The sequence below is a fragment of the Bombina bombina genome, chromosome 5 (assembly GCF_027579735.1).
Source record: "Bombina bombina isolate aBomBom1 chromosome 5, aBomBom1.pri, whole genome shotgun sequence".
Lineage (NCBI taxonomy): Eukaryota > Metazoa > Chordata > Amphibia > Anura > Bombinatoridae > Bombina > Bombina bombina.
The window spans coordinates 18,918,395-18,941,331 of record NC_069503.1 but is presented as its reverse complement, the minus strand read 5'-3'; the positions used below and the strand labels follow the sequence as shown (position 1 = coordinate 18,941,331).

General features: G+C 38.4%; 1 protein-coding gene across 1 annotated transcript in view; it reads left to right on the top strand.

Annotated features, from left to right (window-relative positions):
- LOC128661241 (SCO-spondin-like) overlaps positions 1-22,937 on the top strand; it is a 624,208-nt gene that overhangs the window by 326,177 nt on the left and 275,094 nt on the right. The window contains exons 70-77 of the mRNA XM_053715520.1: positions 5,918-6,088; positions 6,801-6,971; positions 11,293-11,372; positions 12,200-12,369; positions 12,479-12,525; positions 14,144-14,371; positions 16,646-16,816; positions 21,381-21,578. Coding sequence (XP_053571495.1) covers positions 5,918-6,088; positions 6,801-6,971; positions 11,293-11,372; positions 12,200-12,369; positions 12,479-12,525; positions 14,144-14,371; positions 16,646-16,816; positions 21,381-21,578 — 1,236 coding nt within the window. The remainder of the gene's footprint in view (positions 1-5,917; positions 6,089-6,800; positions 6,972-11,292; positions 11,373-12,199; positions 12,370-12,478; positions 12,526-14,143; positions 14,372-16,645; positions 16,817-21,380; positions 21,579-22,937) is intronic.

The following is a 22,937-nucleotide window of genomic DNA, read 5'->3' as shown; positions in this document are numbered from 1 at the left end:
TTTTAGTTTGTTTTTAGTTTTAGCTATTTTAGGGGGATATCTGTGTGTGCAGGTGACTATTACTGTGCATAATTATTAGGCAACTTAACAAAAAACAAATATATACCCATTTAAATTATTTATTTTTACCAGTGAAACCAATATAACATCTCAACATTCACAAATATACATTTCTGACATTCAAAAACAAAACAAAAACAAATCAGTGACCAATATAGCCACCTTTCTTTGCAAGGACACTCAAAAGCCTGCCATCCATGGATTCTGTCAGTGTTTTGATCTGTTCACCATCAACATTGCGTGCAGCAGCAACCACAGCCTCCCAGACACTGTTCAGAGAGGTGTACTGTTTTCCCTCCTTGTAAATCTCACATTTGATGATGGACCACAGGTTCTCAATGGGGTTCAGATCAGGTGAACAAGGAGGCCATGTCATTAGATTTTCTTCTTTTATACCCTTTCTTGCCAGCCACGCTGTGGAGTACTTGGACGCGTGTGATGGAGCATTGTCCTGCATGAAAATCATGTTTTTCTTGAAGGATGCAGACTTCTTCCTGTACCACTGCTTGAAGAAGGTGTCTTCCAGAAACTGGCAGTAGGACTGGGAGTTGAGCTTGACTCCATCCTCAACCGAAAAGGCCCCACAAGCTCATCTTTGATGATACCAGCCCAAACCAGTACTCCACCTCCACCTTGCTGGCATCTGAGTCGGACTGGAGCTCTCTGCCCTTTACCAATCCAGCCACGGGCCCATCCATCTGGCCCATCAAGACTCACTCTCATTTCATCAGTCCATAAAACCTTAGAAAAATCAGTCTTGAGATATTTCTTGGCCCAGTCTTGACGTTTCAGCTTGTGTGTCTTGTTCAGTGGTGGTCGTCTTTCAGCCTTTCTTACCTTGGCCATGTCTCTGAGTATTGCACACCTTGTGCTTTTGGGCACTCCAGTGATGTTGCAGCTCTGAAATATGGCCAAACTGGTGGCAAGTGGCATCTTGGCAGCTGCACGCTTGACTTTTCTCAGTTCATGGGCAGTTATTTTGCGCCTTGGTTTTTCCACACGCTTCTTGCGACCCTGTTGACTATTTTGAATGAAACGCTTGATTGTTCGATGATCACGCTTCAGAAGCTTTGCAATTTTAAGAGTGCTGCATCCCTCTGCAAGATATCTCACTATTTTTGACTTTTCTGAGCCTGTCAAGTCCTCCTTTTGACCCATTTTGCCAAAGGAAAGGAAGTTGCCTAATAATTATGCACACCTGATATAGGGCGTTGATGTCATTAGACCACACCACTTCTCATTACAGAGATGCACATCACCTAATATGCTTAATTGGTAGTAGGCTTTCGAGCCTATACAGCTTGGAGTAAGACAACATGCATAAAGAGGATGATGTGGTCAAAATACTTATTTGCCTAATAATTCTGCACTCCCTGTATATCCACACATCACATCTAAATATCACACCTCATTCTATATTACATACTTGTTATTATATCCAAACATCACATCTAAATATCACTCATTCTATATTACACACTTGTTATTATATCCAAACATCACATCTAAATATTACTCATTCTATATTACATACTTGTTATTATATCCAAACATCACATCTAAATATTACTCATTCTATATTACATACTTGTTATTATACACAAACATCACATCTAAATATCACTCCTCATTCTATATTACATACTTGTTATTATATCCAAACATCACATCTAAATATCACTCCTCATTATATATTACATACTTGTTATTATATCCAAACATCATATCTAAATATCACTCCTCATTATATATTACATACTTGTTATTATATTCAAACATCACATCTAAATATCACATCTCATTCTATATTACATACTTGTTATTATATCCAAACATCACATCTAAATATCACTCCTCATTATATATTACATACTTGTTATTATATCCAAACATCATATCTAAATATCACTCCTCATTATATATTACATACTTGTTATTATATTCAAACATCACATCTAAATATCACATCTCATTCTATATTACATACTTGTTATTATATCCAAACATCACATCTAAATATCACTCCTCATTATATATTACATACTTGTTATTATATCCAAACATCATATCTAAATATCACTCCTCATTATATATTACATACTTGTTATTATATCCAAACATCATATCTAAATATCACTCCTTATTCTATATTACATGCTTGTTATTATATCCAAACATCACATCTAAATATCACTCATTCTATATTACATACTTGTTATTATACACAAACATCACATCTAAATATCACTCCTCCTTCTATATTACACGCTTGTTATTATATCCAAACATCACATCTAAATATCACTCCTCATTCTATATTACACGCTTGTTATTATATCCAAACATCACATCTAAATATCACTCCTCATTTGATGTTACACGCTTGTTATTATACACAAACATCACATCTAAATATCACTCATTCTATATTACATACTTGTTATTATATCCAAACATCACATCTAAATATCACTCCTCATTCTATATTACACGCTTGTTATTATATCCAAACATCACATCTAAATATCACATCTCATTCTATATTACATACTTGTTATTATTTCCAAATATCACATCTAAATATCACTCCTCATTCTATATTACATGCTTGTTATTATATCCAAACATCACATCTAAATATCACTTCTCATTCTATATTACATACTTGTTATTATACACAAACATCACATCTAAATATCACACCTCATTCTATATTACATACTTGTTATTATATCTACACATCACATCTAAATATCACTCCTCATTCTATATTACATACTTGTTATTATACACAAACATCACATCTAAATATCACTCATTCTATATTACATACTTGTTATTATATTCAAACATCACATCTAAATATCACTCCTCATTTTATATTACATACTTGTTATTATACACAAACATCACATCTAAATATCACTCCTCATTCTATATTACATGATCATTATTATATCCAAACATCATATCTAAATATCACTCCTCATTCTATATTACACAATTGTTATTATATCCAAACATCACATCTAAATATCACACCTTATTCAATATTACATACTTGTTATTATATACAAACATCATATCTAAATATCACTCCTCATTCTATATTACACAATTGTTATTATATCCAAACATCACATCTAAATATCACACCCTATTCTATATTACATACTTGTTATTATATACAAACATCACATCTAAATATCACACCTCATTCTATATTACATACTTGTTATTATATTCAAACATCACATCTAAATATCACATCTCATTCTATATTACATACTTGTTATTATATCCAAACATCACATCTAAATATCACTCCTCATTATATATTACATACTTGTTATTATATTCAAACATCATATCTAAATATCACTCCTCATTATATATTACATACTTGTTATTATATTCAAACATCACATCTAAATATCACATCTCATTCTATATTACATACTTGTTATTATATCCAAACATCACATCTAAATATCACTCCTCATTATATATTACATACTTGTTATTATATCCAAACATCATATCTAAATATCACTCCTCATTATATATTACATACTTGTTATTATATTCAAACATCACATCTAAATATCACATCTCATTCTATATTACATACTTGTTATTATATCCAAACATCATATCTAAATATCACTCCTCATTATATATTACATACTTGTTATTATATCCAAACATCATATCTAAATATCACTCCTTATTCTATATTACATGCTTGTTATTATATCCAAACATCACATCTAAATATCACTCATTCTATATTACATACTTGTTATTATACACAAACATCAGATCTAAATATCACTCCTCCTTCTATATTACACGCTTGTTATTATATCCAAACATCACATCTAAATATCACTCCTCATTCTATATTACACGCTTGTTATTATATCCAAACATCACATCTAAATATCACTCCTCATTTGATGTTACACGCTTGTTATTATACACAAACATCACATCTAAATATCACTCATTCTATATTACATACTTGTTATTATATCCAAACATCACATCTAAATATCACTCCTCATTCTATATTACACGCTTGTTATTATATCCAAACATCACATCTAAATATCACATCTCATTCTATATTACATACTTGTTATTATTTCCAAATATCACATCTAAATATCACTCCTCATTCTATATTACATGCTTGTTATTATATCCAAACATCACATCTAAATATCACTTCTCATTCTATATTACATACTTGTTATTATACACAAACATCACATCTAAATATCACACCTCATTCTATATTACATACTTGTTATTATATCTACACATCACATCTAAATATCACTCCTCATTCTATATTACATACTTGTTATTATACACAAACATCACATCTAAATATCACTCATTCTATATTACATACTTGTTATTATATTCAAACATCACATCTAAATATCACTCCTCATTTTATATTACATACTTGTTATTATACACAAACATCACATCTAAATATCACTCCTCATTCTATATTACATGATCATTATTATATCCAAACATCATATCTAAATATCACTCCTCATTCTATATTACACAATTGTTATTATATCCAAACATCACATCTAAATATCACACCTTATTCAATATTACATACTTGTTATTATATACAAACATCATATCTAAATATCACTCCTCATTCTATATTACACAATTGTTATTATATCCAAACATCACATCTAAATATCACACCCTATTCTATATTACATACTTGTTATTATATACAAACATCACATCTAAATATCACACCTCATTCTATATTACATACTTGTTATTATACACAAACATCACATTTAAATATCACTCCTCATTCTATATTACACAATTGTTATTATATCCAAACATCACATCTAAATATCACTCATTCTATATTACATACTTGTTATTATATCCAAACATCACATCTAAATATCACTCCTCATTATATATTACTTACTTGTTATTATACACAAACATCACATCTAAATATTACTCATTCTATATTACATACTTGTTATTATATCCAAACATCACATCTAAATATCACATCTCATTCTATATTACATACTTGTTATTATATCCAAACATCACATCTAAATATCACTCCTCATTATATATTACTTACTTGTTATTATACACAAACATCACATCTAAATATTACTCCTCATTATATATTACATACTTGTTATTATATCCAAACATCATATCTAAATATCACTCCTCATTCTATATTACATACTTGTTATTATACACAAACATCACATCTAAATATCACTCCTCATTCTATATTACATGATCATTATTATATCCAAACATCATATCTAAATATCACTCCTCATTCTATATTACATACTTGTTATTTTATCCAAACATCACATCTAAATATCACTCCTCATTCTATATTACATACTTGTTATTTTATCCAAACATCACATCTAAATATCACTCATTCTATATTACATACTTGTTATTATACACAAACATCACATCTAAATATCACTCATTCTATATTACATACTTGTTATTATATCCAAACATCACATCTAAATATCACACTCCTCAGTCTATATTATGCACTCCTTATTATATTCCCGTGTAACACTTCTCATTCCGCATCACATATTACCCACCTGCATTACTGTAACAATCATATAACTGCTATTAGCACGTATGTGTTATTCAGCTCTGTTTTACGTTGTGAAGTATTAATTCCTGACCTATTGTTAGTGATGTTTATTAGAACAGTAGACAATTTATCCCTCTGGTTATATAAAGCTATGGAGTCTCATGTCTATATAATGTCATTTTATCTGCTGTTTTATGTCAGTTGATGGCGAATGGTCGGCATGGACTCCATGGAGTGATTGTTCTGCTACCTGCGCTGGTGGATTTCAAAACCGGTATCGATTCTGTACAGATCCACCACCCTCTGGGAATGGACTCTCTTGTGAAGGATCAGACAGAGAGGAGAAGCCCTGTAACGTGGGGCCTTGCTCAGGTGAGATCATTATCTAGTTGCTTCTTAAAGGGGCATTGCATTCTAAAAGTGTCGTCCATGCATATAAAAATGCACTATTGCTAAAGTAGTTTGTTGCTAGAAATTAGGTTAATTTAAAGCAGCTTATTTTGATTATGAAACTAAAATGAAGAGGTTGTTTGTGCAATACTGGGGCAGAAGCACTCAGCTGATTACTCTTACAGTTTTATTGGTTAACAGTGATGTCCCCATAAGTGTAGATACAAAAAGGGTTTAGTTTTCTCTCAGTACAAAGCAAAAGAAAACAAAACTAGATTACAATTTAGATTGCAGTCTTTTTTATGCAGCAAATGATAGGCTCGATCATTTAAAGGGATTCTGTAGAAAGGGAGTATTATAAATCAGCTCAATCATGCTGCTTAAATATAGATTGTTAAACACAGATATTCATGTAGAAAACAGTTTCTTTGAAGAATATTTATGTTAGATCTATTAGATTTATAGAAGAAAATAATGCATGTATAATCCACAAAGGTTTAGAGAGTCCGGTTACCTAATAAAGGGGATAAATAAATCATTAGGTCACTGGATTATCATTATCCGTAATCTGCTATCACTGGGGATCTGGCACCAAGAGTATTCTATATAGTAGGTTCCCATATAACTCATTGGCTGGTACATAGGTGATGCGAGTTGTGTGCTGTGATATAAACCAGCATTTTGTTCCCTACAGGAAGCGGGCACTGGAGTGAGTGGAGCCCCTGGACAGAGTGCACCAGAACCTGCGGACCAGGAGTCACCACACGGAACCGCACCTGTAACAGCCCAATACCCCAAGGAGGTGGAGATTACTGCGTGGGCTCCAGCTCAGAAATAGAACCATGCCAGCTGCAGGAATGCCAGGGTGAGATGCCATCCGTAATGATTACCCACCTGTGCCAGAGATATAGAGAGGTAGCCAATGTGATTAAAGGGACATGAAACTAAACATTTTATTTTGTGACTCAAATAGAGAATATTATTTTAAACAACATTCCAATTTACTTCTTTTATCAGTTTTGCTGCATTCTCTTTTTATCCTTTATTGAAAGAACAGCAATTTCAGCTTTTCAACAAAGGATACCAAAAGATCAAATCAAAATAGACAACAGAAGTCAATTGTAAAAATGTTTAGAATTGTATGCTCCGTTTGAATCATTAAAGAAAAAATTGGTGTTTCATGTCCTTTTAAGTCAACAAAAGTAGCAATTTGCTCTGTATAATGAGGGTTTATCCCCATACTAGACACTTTATTCTGCTCAAATAAATATATTGACACCAAAACTGGGTTATAAAGGCCACGGGGGCGATTTAAGAAGCTGCTCCTTAACTTATTTGCCACCTCTGAGGTGGCGGACAGCAATCACACCCCCTGGCAATCACACCCCCTGCTAGCGGTCAAATGGCCGTGAATCTGCAGGGGGCGGCATTGCACAAGCATTTCACCCGAACTGCTTGTGCAATGTCCGCCCAACACTTGATAAATCGGCCCTCTTGCTTTACTGAATATGCAATAAATAACACAGCCATAACTTAAGTAAACAGTTAAACATTTACATAAAACCCCAGGGTGTTTGCCCAGCCACTAAATGTCCCCTTCCTTACACCATAGTATGGCGCCCACTTGTACAAAATTCTACCCTGCAAACAGGAGGCACCACCTATCCCCAGTCTGACCAAAGCCACCAGCGAGCACCCGGCCTCAAGCTGCCACAAACCTGACCCTTTCACTTGGGCTAATGGGGTCACAAACCATTGCTTCCATTGCTTTTCATTCAGGGTTTCTCTTGATTACATGCAGGGGACCCGGAAGAAAACGTAACAGAAATATACAAATCACTTTGCTCCAAGAGTGACCCAAGGCTTAAAGGGATATGGATCTTAAAGAGATGTTATCATTCATATGAAAAGGCACAATATGAAATATTCTAATCACTTTTGTAGGAAAATGATAATTTAATGCTGTGTATTTGATTTTATAACAGAAAAGGGTGTGTGAGTTTTACGGTATGCAGGATAGAAGCTCATTGGCTGACCAACAAAACTCTCATAGTTCTATTGGTGACACTTCCCATAAGATGGTAGTGTAAGGTAGCAAGGTCTGTTGGAACAGAATTAAAGGGACATTAAACACTAAATAAATGTTAGCTAGAATGAAATATTCAAAGAAAAGATCAGTCTGAGAATAACTTGTAGATTTATGTTTTAAAGTTTAATCAGCTGTTTAAATGTTTACAAAATACGTGTAAAGTTTTAGGGGTCGATTTATCAATGTCTATCCGACATGATACGCTGTCGGCATTTAACATTGCACAAGCAGTTCTGGTGAACTGCTTGTGCAATGCCGCCACATGCAGATTCTCGACCAATCGGCCGCTAGCAGGGGGTGTCAATCAACCCGATCGTATAGGATGGGGCAGATTGCAGACCGCAGCCTCAGAGGCAGCGGAACAGTTAAAGGGACACTGAACCCAAATTTTTTCTTTCGTGATTCAGATAGAGCATGCATTTTTAAACAACTTTCTAATTTACTCCTATTATCAATTTTTCTTCATTCTCTTGCTTTCTTTATTTGAAAAAGAAGGCATCTAAGCTATTTTTTTGGTTCAGAACCATGGAAAGCACTTGTTTATTGGTAGGTGAATTTACCCACCAATCAGCAAGAACAACACAGTGTGTTCACCAAAAATGGGCCGGCATCTAAACTTACATTCTTGCATTTCAAATAAAGATACCAAGAGAATGAAAAGAATTTGATAATAGGAATAAATTAGAAAGTTGCGTAAAATTGCATGCTATATCTGAATCACAATAGAAAAAAATTGGGTTCAGTGTCCCTTTAAGGAGCAGCGGTCTTAAAACCGCCGCTTTATAACTGCTGTTTACGGCGAGCTTGAAGGCTCGCAAGGAAATAGAGGCATCAGGGGCCATTTGGCCCTTGATAAATTGGCCCCTAAATGTCTATAAAATAATGGGGCTGCCATGTTGTAACTTAGGTTACCTTCTCTGCTGTGTCCAATTAGAGACAGTTATAAATAGGTCACTAGAGTGAGCAGCCAATGGCTGAGTGAAGCATAACAGGGTTCTGCACTGTGAAACTCACAATTTCAGAATAGAATTACAGGTAAAGGGGACAAAATAAATAATGAACGTATATTGCAGACTTCTTTTTATATATGCAATGTATCATTTTATGTTACCATCTTAAAGTGTTTAATGTCCCTTTAAGGGCCTGGGTCACCTAGTGGTGATGGAAATGCCTATATGTGTGTGTTGTTGCGAGGTGAGGGGTGGGTTTTTACTCACCACATATAAGTCCAAGAAAAGGGAGTTCCAGTCCCTTGTTCCTGGGATCTGCTTCAGGGAAGTTTCCCAGTCCTCCCTCCCCTTTAATTTACTTCTTTTTTCAGGTTGTTTTGGCTCCCTTAAGATTTTTTTGTTTTTTTTTGGATTAGAGTTTGGGCAATTGTTAAAGGGCTGAATGTCCTTTTAAGGGCAATGCCCATACAAATGCCCCTTTAGGGGCAATGGGTAGCTTAGGTTTTTGTATTTTGGGGGGTTGGTTGGGTGGTGGGTTTTACTGTTGGGGGACTTGGGGGCCCATTTAACAAGCTCCGTATAGAGCTTGACGGCCCGTGTTTCTGGCGAGTCTTCAGACTCGCCAGAAACACCAGTTATGAAGCAGCGGTCTAAAGACCGCTGCTCCATAACCCTGTCCGGCTGCTCAGAGCAGGCGGACAGGAATCGCTAGAAATCAACCCAATCAAGTACGATCAGGTTGATTGACACCCACTGCTGGCGGCCGTGAGTCTGCAGGGGGCGGCGTTGCACCAGCAGCTCACAAGAGCTGCTGGTGCAATGCTGAATACGGCGAGCGTATTGCTCTCCGCATTCAGCGAGGTCTTGCGGACCTGATCCGCACTGTCGGATCGGGTCCGCAAGACCTTTCTTAAATAGGGGCCTTTGTATTTTTTTCTAGGTAAAAGAGCTGATTAACTTAGGGCAATGCCCCACAAAAGGCCCTTTTAAGGGCTATTGGTAGTTTATTGTAGGTTAGGGGTTGTTTTTATTTTTTTTTGGGGGGGGGGCTTTGTATGTTTATAGGGCTATTAGATTAGGTGTAATTGTTTTTATTTTTGATCATTTAGTTTATTTTTTTGTAATCTTAGTGCTTTTTATTTTTTGTAATTTTTTTTATTTTTTTCAGTGTTAGGTTGTTTTTAAATTTGTAGTTTAGGTTTTTTAATTGGTAGTATTTTTTTTATTTTATTAGAATAAATATGTTAGGTTAATTTATAGTTTAATGTTAGGTTTATTTTTATTTCACAGCTAAGTTTTTATTTATTTTAAGATAGTTATATTGTAATTTTAAGTTAGGGGGTGTTAGTTTTAGGGGTTAATAGTTTATTTAGTGCTTTGCAATGTGGGGGGGGCTGGCGGTTTAGGGGTTAATAGGTTTATTTAAAAGCAACAATGTGGGGGGCCGGAGGTTTAGGGGTTAATAGGTTTATTTAGTAGCAGCAATATGGGGGCCGGAGGTTTAGTGGTTAATAGGTTTATTTAGTGTAGGAGAGTGTCGGAATAGGGGCGGCGATGTCAATGGGGTTGCGTTACGGAGATTTTTCATTCCGCACTTCAGGTGTTGTTTTTTTTTTTCCAAACACTCTCTGCCCATTGATGTCTATGGGGCAAAGCGTGCACAAGCACGTCCAAGCAGCCCTTGGCTTTTGTGCGGTATGTAGCTTAACACCACCATATCGCACGCACAAGGAGGCTTTTCAGTAACTCGTAATGGCAGCGCTATGGAGAGTAAAATAATGCAACTTTTTTGGCGTTAGTTTCGCTTAGCGCAAATCTCATAATCTAGGTGATTGTTAATAAATGTGACCATGATATGGTCTTATACCCAGCTCCCTGTGCATGTCTCTTGTTTGTGGGGGTGGGTTAGTTATGTAAGTGCAGTTACGGGTTTGTGACACGGGTGGGGCCTCAGCCCTTAAGGAATAAACAGCTTTTTACTTAATACAGGAGCATCTCATTTGCAAAAAATAAATAATGCTTTTCCCTAATGACCTAGCCCAAAACCTCAGCAGTCGTTGAATTGCTTGGACTTTCCCTCTAGTAAATAATCTGTATTCTCCTTGTGCTTCTGTGCTAGATCTGTAACGGTGTCTTGTCTCTTCTAGTAACAAACTGCTCTTCAATCGCGGGTTCCACATACAGTATCTGTGGCCCTCCCTGCCCGAGGTCATGTGACGACATCGCTGTAAGTAGCTGCAGACTAATATACACCATGCAAATCACTATTGTCTATGTCCCTGCAACATGCTACACAGGGATCGCTTGATCAGCGAAGTAGCTCATTTCTATCTGTTCTTAATTGGCCAAAATGTGATTTCTGTTTGTCAGTGTCTATTCACCCCCTTGGTTCACCAGAGTATCTGCAGTGTGCTCTGGTATTCAAGGGTATCTGAGAAAGACAAAGCGATGGCTGAGTGTGTGCCGGACAGACAGACGCAGAATCATAAACATTATTTGCCAGTAACAAAATCTGCATATCACAGAGCGTATTTGTCTGCAGATTATTTATTCAGCAGCCTTATGGGGTCTAATAAACATTCCCCCTCACATGGTATTTTACTGACATGGCCGGAATTTCTAAGGTTCATGTAGATAATAAAGAATACATTTATAGACCTAAGAACCCTGTTATGGTGGATTGTGTTGGAATCTGATTATGACAAATCCAGTTCTGGCGCTTCTGTGCTGTTTATTATTTATGTACATTCATATTGTCATAACCAACAACTTTCCAATAAAGTAACCCTTGGTCTGGTACACTATAATAATTACACCCTGTGAGGTTTATTCACAAATTGAGCAAGCAGCTGTCGTCCAGTCAGAAGCAGATTCACAGTGTGCATCAGTGCAGTGGGGATAATCTCTCAGGTCACATAACAGGTTAAACAAACCCTACAGATTAGCAGACAGGCTTTACTACTGTTCTTGTATACTTATATAGCCAATTGCACTAAAAGCCAGGTTATGGAGACACATGAGGGTCACTCACGGGTATCACCTCTCCTATTCCAGCACTGTACCTGGCACTGTGAGCCCGGCTGCTATTGCCCCCTGGGGCAAGTTCTGAGTGAGAACGGCACTGTGTGTGTGGATCTGCAGGACTGTACTTGCCTGGACCTTATGACGGGAGAGAGACACTTCCCGACGGAGACAGTACCACGAGGGGATGACTGCAATAACTGGTAAAGTCATATGATATATATATGTTATAAATATGTGACCAGGGCTCTGATTGTCTTACACAGGACTTTCTCTTCTAGTAGTTATGGACTTGTGTTCTCTCTTTCACAGCACCTGTTTTAATGGCTCAATGATATGCACCAACCACACATGTGCAGGTAAGTGCTCATTGTATATGTCAAGGTGAAATGTAGTTCTGTTACTGTAGCTTAGGTCAGGGGTCACAGTACCAGTCTGTGCAGTTATGTTACTATAGCCAGGGTCAGGGGTCACAGTACCAGCCTGTACATTTATGTTACTATAGCCAGGGTCAGGGGTCACAGTACCAGCCTGTACAGTTATGTTACTATAGCCAGGGTCAGGGGTCACAGTACCAGCCTGTACAGTTATGTTACTATAGCCAGGGTCAGGGGTCACAGTACCAGCCTGTACATTTATGTTACTATAGCCAGGGTCAGGGGTCACAGTACCAGCCTGTACAGTTATGTTACTATAGCCAGGGTCAGGGGTCACAGTACCAGCCTGTACAGTTATGTTACTATAGCCAGGGTCAGGGGTCACAGTACCAGCCTGTACAGTTATGTTACTATAGCCAGGGTCAGGGGTCACAGTACCAGCCTGTACAGTTATGTTACTATAGCCAGGGTCAGGGGTCACAGTACCAGCCTGTACAGTTATGTTACTATAGCCAGGGTCAGGGGTCACAGTACCAGCCTGTACATTTATGTTACTATAGCCAGGGTCAGGGGTCACAGTACCAGCCTGTACAGTTATGTTACTATAGCCAGGGTCAGGGGTCAGAGTACCAGCCTGTACAGTTATGTTACTATAGCTAGGGTCAGGGGTCACAGTACCAGCCTGTACAGTTATGTTACTATAGCCAGGGTCAGGGGTCAGAGTACCAGCCTGTACAGTTATGTTACTATAGCCAGGGTCAGGGGTCACAGTACCAGCCTGTACAGTTATGTTACTATAGCCAGGGTCAGGGGTCACAGTACCAGCCTGTACAGTTATGTTACTATAGCCAGGGTCAGGGGTCACAGTACCAGACTGTACAGTTATGTTCCTATAGCTAGGGTCACGGGTCAGTGTACAAGCCTGTACAGTTATGTTACTATAGCCAGGGTCAGGGGTCAGAGTACCAGCCTGTACAGTTATGTTACTATAGCCAGGGTCAGGGGTCACAGTACCAGCCTGTACAGTTATGTTACTATAGCCAGGGTCAGGGGTCACAGTACCAGCCTGTACAGTTATGTTACTATAGCCAGGGTCAGGGGTCACAGTACCAGACTGTACAGTTATGTTCCTATAGCTAGGGTCACGGGTCAGTGTACAAGCCTGTACAGTTATGTTACTATAGCCAGGGTCAGGGGTCACAGTACCAGCCTGTACAGTTATGTTACTATAGCTAGGGTCAGGGGACACAGTACCAGCCTGTACAGTTATGTTACTATAGCTAGGGTCAGGGGTCACAGTACCAGCCTGTACAGTTATGTTACTATAGCTAGGGTCAGGGGTCACAGTACCAGACTGTACAGTTATGTTCCTATAGCTAGGGTCACGGGTCAGTGTACAAGCCTGGGCAGCTATAAAATGAAGTCATATTTAGGGCTATAAAGCTGGACGTTGTGTACCAACCTTCATGCTCTGGGTCAGTATGAGCTGCGCAGTTCTGTAATATCTCAAGGACCAGCGGTCAGAAAGTGAGCCTGGATAGTTCTGGTGGTGTTCCCTAGACAATAGTTCATATCATCAGCATTGTGCCCTCTGTCCCAGTGTCCGGTGGGTGGTGTGAATGGTCAGACTGGACTCCTTGTTCCAAGACATGTGGCACTGAAATAGTGACGCGGTACCGGAGCTGTGCCTGCCCTAAACCTCAAGAGGGAGGAGCTGAGTGCCAGGGGGTGCACGAACATTACGGTGACATTGGGGTACAGCTGGAGAGAAGACAATGTCCGTCACCCACCTTCTGTCCAGGTAAAAGACGGAGACCCACTGCAGGTGGTAATAGTGTTATAGCTCTACAGTAGGGAGGCCCAGTCATGCATTTAACAGTAGGTGGCCCCAGCTATGCACATATGCAGTAGATGTCATGAGTCATGCACATATAAAGCAGCTGACCCCAGTTTTTAAATCCTGAAATATTAATATATTGACAAAATAGCCCTTCCTTCCAGATTTCGCACCTGATAGATGCGTCCCCAACCTTGGCACACACATCTATCTTGCTACTTGCAAAATTGCACCCACACTGCAGATTGGCACTGGAGGAAATATTGCTCCTCTGCCAACTTCTTACATTACAAATTTATGCTGTGCTCCTATTTATCCGCCCTCAACCTCTCCAAAGAAAAGTACTTTACAAATATGATGTCATCTATGTCCCACAATCCTTAGCATATTTTCCCTCCTGTGCCCTCCCTCTCCTCCCATTACCACTTCTCTCATAGCACATTACTTTTCTATAGATTTCAAAACCAAAGTCCGCCATGAAATAACCTCCTACCACAACATCTATATTGACACCTCACAAATCACTGCAAACTTTCAAACTCGACGCATTCACTCCTGTTAAGGTTACTGCTCTCCTTTCATATTTCCATCTAACTGTCCCCTTGATCCTATTCCCTCCAAACTGCTACCTTCCCTTTCCCCCACTCTTACACCCATTCGTAAACATATATTTAACCTCTACCTTAAATCTGGTACATTTCCTTCATCCCTCAAACATGCTCTATTCGCACCTATTCTTAAAAAACCCTTCACTCGATCCAGCATTCCCTTGCAACTATCGCCCAATCTTTCTTTTTCCCCTCACCTTTAGATTTCTTCAGTGGATTGTTTATAAATGCTTATAACACTTTCTCTCTTCTAACCATCTTCCTGATCCTTTGTAATCTGTCTTTCACCCCCAACACTCCTGAAACTGCCATCACCAAGGTGACAAATGACCTGCTTACTGCCAAGTGTAAAGGGTATTACTCCATGCTAGTCCTTTTAGACCTCTCTGCAACTTTTGACGTAGTTGACCATCCATTGCTGCTCCAGACCCTTACTTCCTTGGTTATATGTGACACACAGTGATTCTCTTCCTACCTTTCTAACCATACCTTCAGCATATCATTCCCTGACTCCTCCTCCCCTCTACCCCTTTCTGTTGGGGTACCTCAAGGCTCAGTTCTATGTCCCCATCTTTTCTCAGTCTCCTTAATCAAGTCCTGTGGTTTCACTATCATCTTTATGCTGATGACACCCAAATCTACTTTTCTGGACCAGACATTTCTACTTCCCTGCTAAATTGTGTCACCAGCTGCCTAGCTAATATCTCATCCTGGATACCTTCTCACAACTTAAAGCTGAACCTCTCAAACTGAACTCATTCTATTTCATCCCTCTACCAACCTCCTCGGTCCTCAAATCTCACTTACTATGGACAAGTCTGTCATCACCTCTACCCCTTAGGCCCGGGTCACACTTGACTCAGAACATGGGGTCACAGTTGACTCAGAACTTTCTTTAGCTCCCCACATTAACTCCTGCCGCTTCCACCTTAAAATATCTATAAAATGAATCACTTCCTCACTCAAGACACAACTAAGATTCGTATCCACTCCCTTATCATTTCCCTCCTTAACTACTGCAATTCTGTCTTCTCTAGTCTCCCAAGCTACCACCTATTCCCACTACAATCCATTCTGAATGCTTCTGCCAGGCTTATTTTTCTTAAGCATCACTCCACATCGGCTGCACCTCTTTGCCAACACCTCCACTGGCCACAAGATTAAAATTCAAAATTTTGACCTTAACATACGAAGCTCTCACAACACTGCGCTCTTCTATATCTCTGCCCTTGTTTGCAAATACTCCCAAACCCATCCACTCCACTCTGCCAACGACCTCTCTCCTCATCTCTCATTACTTGTTCAGACTCTCATCTGCAAGACTTTTCTGGAACTGCACCTATCATATAGAACTCCTTGTCTTGCTCAGTCAGACTTTCCTTTAGTCTCAAAAACTACAAGTGTTCCTAAAAAACATATCTGTTCAAGGACGCACACAAATTAAGTTGTCTCTAATGCTTATGTTTCTCCCTCAACTCCTCCATGTACCTCCTTTAGACTGTAAGCTCACATGTCCTGTTGATCACTTCATGTAAGGATGGTTTACAGATTACAGTGACTATAGAGCAGGGCCCTTTACCCTTATGGTTTATCTAAATAGTTAATGTACTACATATAAAAAAATAATAATAATAATAATACTTTTTTGTTTACTTAGTACATGGAAATTGGAGCCCTTGGGGCCCCTGGTCTTCATGTGATGTGTGTGCTGGCGAGTCTGTGAGAAACCGGCAGTGTAACAGCCCCCCAGCACGCTTTGGGGGTAACCCCTGTGATGGAGAAACAAGGCAAAGCCGTGCTTGTGGCGACAACGTTACCTTGTGCACAGGTAATATTAGCAGGAGAATCATAGGGGGCAAGTCATGTAGGGTGTAGTATGTAAAGCTGGGTGACATGGAAGGGGCTAATCTGAGGGTGATGGGAGTGAGTGTGAAGCTGAAGGGTGTTGGTCTCCTCTGTGAGGTGGTAGGTGAAAGGGTAGGGGATGCCACTGTAGAAGGTGGGCACTGAGTGCAGGAGTGAGTGACGGGTGCAGCGGGAGACTGTGGTTGTGTGGGGTCTACACTGCACATAAGCCATTGCTTCATTCTCCCATGAGAAAAAATGAAGGCTAGATTACTAGTGGATTGTTATTTATTGCTCCCGCTTGTGTTAGCTACGCTAGAAGTAAGCTTTTTGGGAGCGACAGGTAGTGCGTTATTACAACTTCAAAGTAAAAAGAAGGGGTAAGTCGTGCAGCGATGGCAGCAAATTGTAAATATATATGTATATGATTATATGCCTATATATATTTATGTGTTAATATACAGTATATACACATATTAACACACACACACACACATATATATATATATATATATATATATATATATATATATACACATATTAACACATGGATATATATATATATAAGCATATACACACTCTGCTAATCCGCATCTCCGGACCAACAAAAAAGAAAAAAATAAGTTATTTATGAAAAAATGATCACAACTTTATTATGAAGAGAAAAATGATCTTAAAATCCTTTACATAAAAACATAGAATTCAGTTACAAGCCTGTAAACGAATAAAACAACAGCACCAAACATGTTTCTGGCCTAATGTCAGCCCTTGTGCACTGGCATAACTTGTGCTATGTCTGAGAGCTCTATTTAAAGGCAAACACCTAGGTAACGAGTTTTGCTTTAGGAGCTGTGCGGTGCTAACGAGCAGTTTATACTCTCCGCTCACTTACAGACAATGCTAGTATTGAGGGTTTTTAGAAACCCGGCGTTAACCGCAAAAAAGTGAGAGAAGAGCAAAATTTAGCTCCACATCTCACCTCAATACCAGCGCTGCTTACGTTAGCGGTGAGCTGGCTGAACGTGCTCGTGCACAATTTCCCCATAGGAATCAATGGGGGAGAGCCGGCTGAAAAAAAACCTAACACCTTCAAGAATGCAGCGTAAAGCTCCTAACGCAGCCCCATTGATTCCTATGGGGAAATACTTTTTATGTCTACACCTAACACCCTAACATGAACCCCGAGTCTAAACACCCCTAATCTTACACTTATTAACCCCTAATCTGCCGCCCCCGACATCGCCAACAGCTGCATTATATTATTAACCCCTAATCTGCCGCTCCGGACACCGCCGCCACCTACATTATATTTATAAACCCCTAATCTGCTGCCCCCAACATCACGAACCCTACATTATATTTATTAACCCTTAATCTGCCGCCCCCAATGTCGATGCAATCTAACTACATTTATTAACCCCTAATCTGCCGCCCACAACATCGCCACCACTATAATAAAGTTATTAACCCCTAAACCTAAGTCTAACCCTAACCCCACTAACTTACATATAATTACAATAAATCTAAATAAAATTACTACAATTAAATAAATTATTCCTATTTAAAACTAAATACTTACCTATAAAATAAACCCTAAGCTAGCTACAATATAACTAATAGTTACATTGTAGCTATCTTAGGGTTTATTTTTATTTTACAGGCAACTTTGTATTTATTTTAACTAGGTAGAATAATTATTAAATAGTTATTAACTATTTAATAACTACCTAGTTAAAATAAAGACAAATGTACCTGTAAAATAAAACCTAACACTACACTATAATTAAATAAATTAACTAAATTAAATACAATTAATTACAATTAAATAAAATTAGCTAAAGTATGAAAAAAAAAACCCACTAAATTACAGAAAATATTAAGGTAATTAAGGTAGAAAAATCCTATTGGCTGATGCAATCAGTCAATAGGATTTAACTTCAATCCTATTGGCTGATTCATTCAGCCAATAGGATTGAGCTCGCATTCTATTGGCTATTCCAATCAGCCAATAGAATGCAAGCTCAATCCTATTGGCTGATTGCATCAGCCAATAGGATTTTTTCTGCCTTAATTCCAATTGGCTGATAGAATTCTATCAGCCAATCCAAATTGAAGGGATGCCATCTTGGATGACGTCACTTAAAGGTACCGTCATTTAGTAAGAAGACTCCAGATGAAGAGGATGCTCCGCGTCGGATGTCTTGAAGATGGACCCCCGCGCTAGATGGATGAAGATAGAAGATGCCGTCTGGATGAAGACTTCTGCCGGTCTGGAGGACCTCTTCTGCCCGGCTTGGATGAAGACTTCTGCCCGTCTGGAGGACCACTTCTGCCCAGTTGGGTGAAGACGTCTCACGGTAGGGTGATCTTCAAGGGGTTAGTGTTAGTTTTTTTTAAGGGGGGGTTGGGTGGGTTTTAGAGTAGGGTTGGTTGTGTGGGTGGTGGGTTTTAATGTTGGGGGGGAATTGTACTTTTTTTTTACAGGTAAAAGAGCTGACTACTTTGGGGCAATGGCCCACAAAAGGCCCTTTTAAGGGCTATTTGTAATTTAGTGTAGGGTAGGGCTTTTTTATTTTGGGGGGCTTTTTTATTTTGTTAGGGGGGTTAGAGTAGGTGTAATTAGTTTAAAAATCTTGTAATTATTTTATTATTTTCTGTAATTTAGTGTTTTTTTGTTTTCGTACTTTAGATAATTTTATTTAATTGTAATTAATTGTATTTAATTTAGTTAATTTATTTAATTATAGTGTAGTGTTAGGTGTTAGTGTAACTTAGGTTAGGTTTTATTTTACAGGTAAATTTGTCTTTATTTTAACTAGGTAGTTATTAAATAGTTAATAACTATTTAATAATTATTATACCTAGTTAAAATAAATACAAACTTGCCTGTAAAATAAAAATAAACCCTAATATAGCTACAATGTAATTATTAGTTATATTGTAGCTAGTTTAGGGTTTATTTTATAGGTATTTAGTTTTAAATAGGAATTATTTAGGTAATTGTAATAATTTTATTTAGATTTATTGTAATTATATTTAAGTTAGGGGGTTTAGGGTTAGGGTTAGACTTAGGTTTAGGGGTTAATACATTTAATATAGTGGCGGCGACATTGGGGGCGGCAGATTAGGGGTTAATAAATGTAGGTAGGTGGCGGCGATATTAGGGATGGCAGATTAGGGGTTAATAATAATGAACTAATGTTAAGGGGTTAGGGGTTAATATGTTTATCATAGTGGCGGCAGATTAGCTTCGGCAGATTAGGGGTTAAAAAAATATTTTTAGTGTTTGGGATGTGGGGGGGGGGCTCGGTTTAGGGGTTAATAGGTAGTTTATGGTTGTCAGTGTACTTTTTAGCACTTTAGTTAAGAGTTTTATGCTACGGCGTTGTAGTGTAAAACCCTTAACTACTAACTTTAAAATGCGGTACCAGGCTTGACAGGAGAGGGTCTACCGCTCACTTTTGGTCAGACTCGTAATACCGGCGCTATGCAAGTCCCATTGAAAATATAGGATACGCAATTGACGTAAGTTGATTTGCGGTATTCCTGAGTCTGGCCAAAAAAGTGAGTGGTACACCTGTACCTGCAAGACTCGTAATACCAGCGGGCGTTAAAAAAGCAGCGTTTGGACCTCTTAACGCTGTTTTTTAACCCTAACGCACAACTCGCAATCTAGGTGATAGTTAATTATCAATTACATGCACCTGTTGCACAATTTAACCCATGACCCTCTCTTTGGTCACGGTAAATATCTCTTCCTATATATATATATATTTTAATATAAACAGCAGGCAGGCCAGCACTCACGGTTAACATTTCATCCACCCAGGGTGCTTCCAAAGTATTGATAGTAGTGAAGAAAAGAGATGCATTCGCCAGGATTTTCGAAGTTTCCATTTAATGTAACGTTTCGGGGTGTTACCCCCTTCGTCAGACAATACAAAATAATTTTATTTTAATATACTGTATATATATATACAGGGAACACACAGTTCCAATATAAAGGCCCTTTTCAGTGCCGCCAACTTCAGCCCCCAAAAACTGCTTATTGCACTTACTTTAGTAAAAAATAAAGATGGTACTATCTTTATTTCTTTTTATAACGTATATAACACTTGATTTTGGGAAGCATTTGGTTGACATTTATAAAATTAACCAAAGATCTGATCCCTGGTTCATGTTATAAGCACTAATGAATGCCGCGAGCTTCACTTGTAATGGCTGGTTATTTATTGAACTCCCAAAAACAGGCACATTTGCCCATTTGCGGGTGCGCAATAAATTAGCGTTCCTCTTGTCACCCAGCCCTACAGTAAATCTCTTCTGGGCCTCTGCATTCCCATAATACCCTGACAGCTCTGGGGCTTGAGTTCAGATGTGATGCGGTAACAGTGTCATTGATGATGTCATTTATGAACTGAGACGTGAAGTAAACATGAGTCTGTACTGCTCAATATATAAAGTCTCTGATCTTTGTATTTTACTTCTCCTACGCATTTCATGTTGGATTTAATGACCTTTTTATTTGCTTTTTCTCCTCTCTGCAGATTGCGCTGGAGGTCAGATGGGCTATGAGTGTGGTAAGCCCTGCCCACGTACCTGTGATGACCTTCAGGGTGACACTGTGTGCCAGGATGTACGAGGGTGCCAGCCATCATGTGGATGCCCTGAAGGGCAGCTCCTACAGGATGGGACATGTGTGGTCCCCAGCGAGTGCAGATGCAAGTACCAGGAGCCGACACTTGGTAAGTTTACACCATGAGTACAGGTACCAAGAGATGGCACTTGGTAAGTTTACACCCTGGGTACAGGTACCAGGAACCGGCACTTGGTAAGTTTACACCTTGGGTACAGGTACCAGGAGCCGGCACTTAGTAAGTTTACACCTTGGGTACAGGTTCCTGGAGCCGGCACTTGGTATGTTTACACCCTGTGTACAGGTTCCTGGAGCCAGCACTTGGTAAGTTTACACCCTGAGTACCAGGAGTGAATTTACAGAGCACATGTTACAGACAGTGCTCACACTTATGTCACTCAGTGCCCCCTACACTGTACTCCTCACTGTATGACCAGTGCCGCCAGTGATAAACAAACTGACCTATTAATTACCTTATAACAGTGTTTATTAAAGAAATAATTATATTCAAAAAATGACATTCTCTAATTCGTGAATTTATGACTAGCAACCCTCTAATGCTATCTGTCTATCTCCCACAAAGGTTGTTAAACCCATAGGGCAAGATTACAATTGGTACTCTGAATAGAGCGCACTGCGAAGCGCTATCTACGCCCAGCTTTTACTTTTAACAAGCGTAGAGTAGCCCATAGTAAAAATACTGCTAGAGACCTGTGGACCACTGCAGATCCTGAGCAGAAAGTGCAGCTGATCCAATCACACGACTCAACCGTGTAATATTTCAACTATAATGGCCCATTTAGTCTATTCAGTACCGTAGAGGTAAAGCTGTTTTTCCTATGTAACTTTTCCTGCAACACATAAACTTCTGTATAATGAATACAATATCATGCACACATCACACATCAAACCATATTTGCTTTGGGCTTATGAACCTGAATAAAAATACGGTAATCACATATTTTCCTGTGTACATATAAATTATAAAGGCAACCTACAGAGAGACAGATGCTCATATACATATAGTTTACCTTGCACCTTGTAGATAAAGAAAATGTGCAAATGTTACATTTGATAAAGGAATGATATTGCTGATATGTCCCCTCTGTATACGTCTTTTCATCCAATGCACATTTTTATATGCAGTAAATATAGCTGGATGTTGGCGAGCTTTGCAAATTTAGGAATATCTGACCTTGTTAATCCTGACATACATCATATGCCTTTATAAAAAAAAATGTTTTAACCCTTTACCTACTGTAGACAAATGCAAACCTTTGCAGACTCCTCTGGCAGTGCAGGGCTTAAACTTTTTGTAATGTTTATGTTTCATTATGTTCTCGTATGTAATTTAGCCGCTACATGTCTGGAATAAGACTGCTGTCAAAAAAGCAAGCGTGTGTGATTCTTTATCGTTGTACATAAATAATGACATACGAATACAAATCTAAATGTTCAAATACAATTG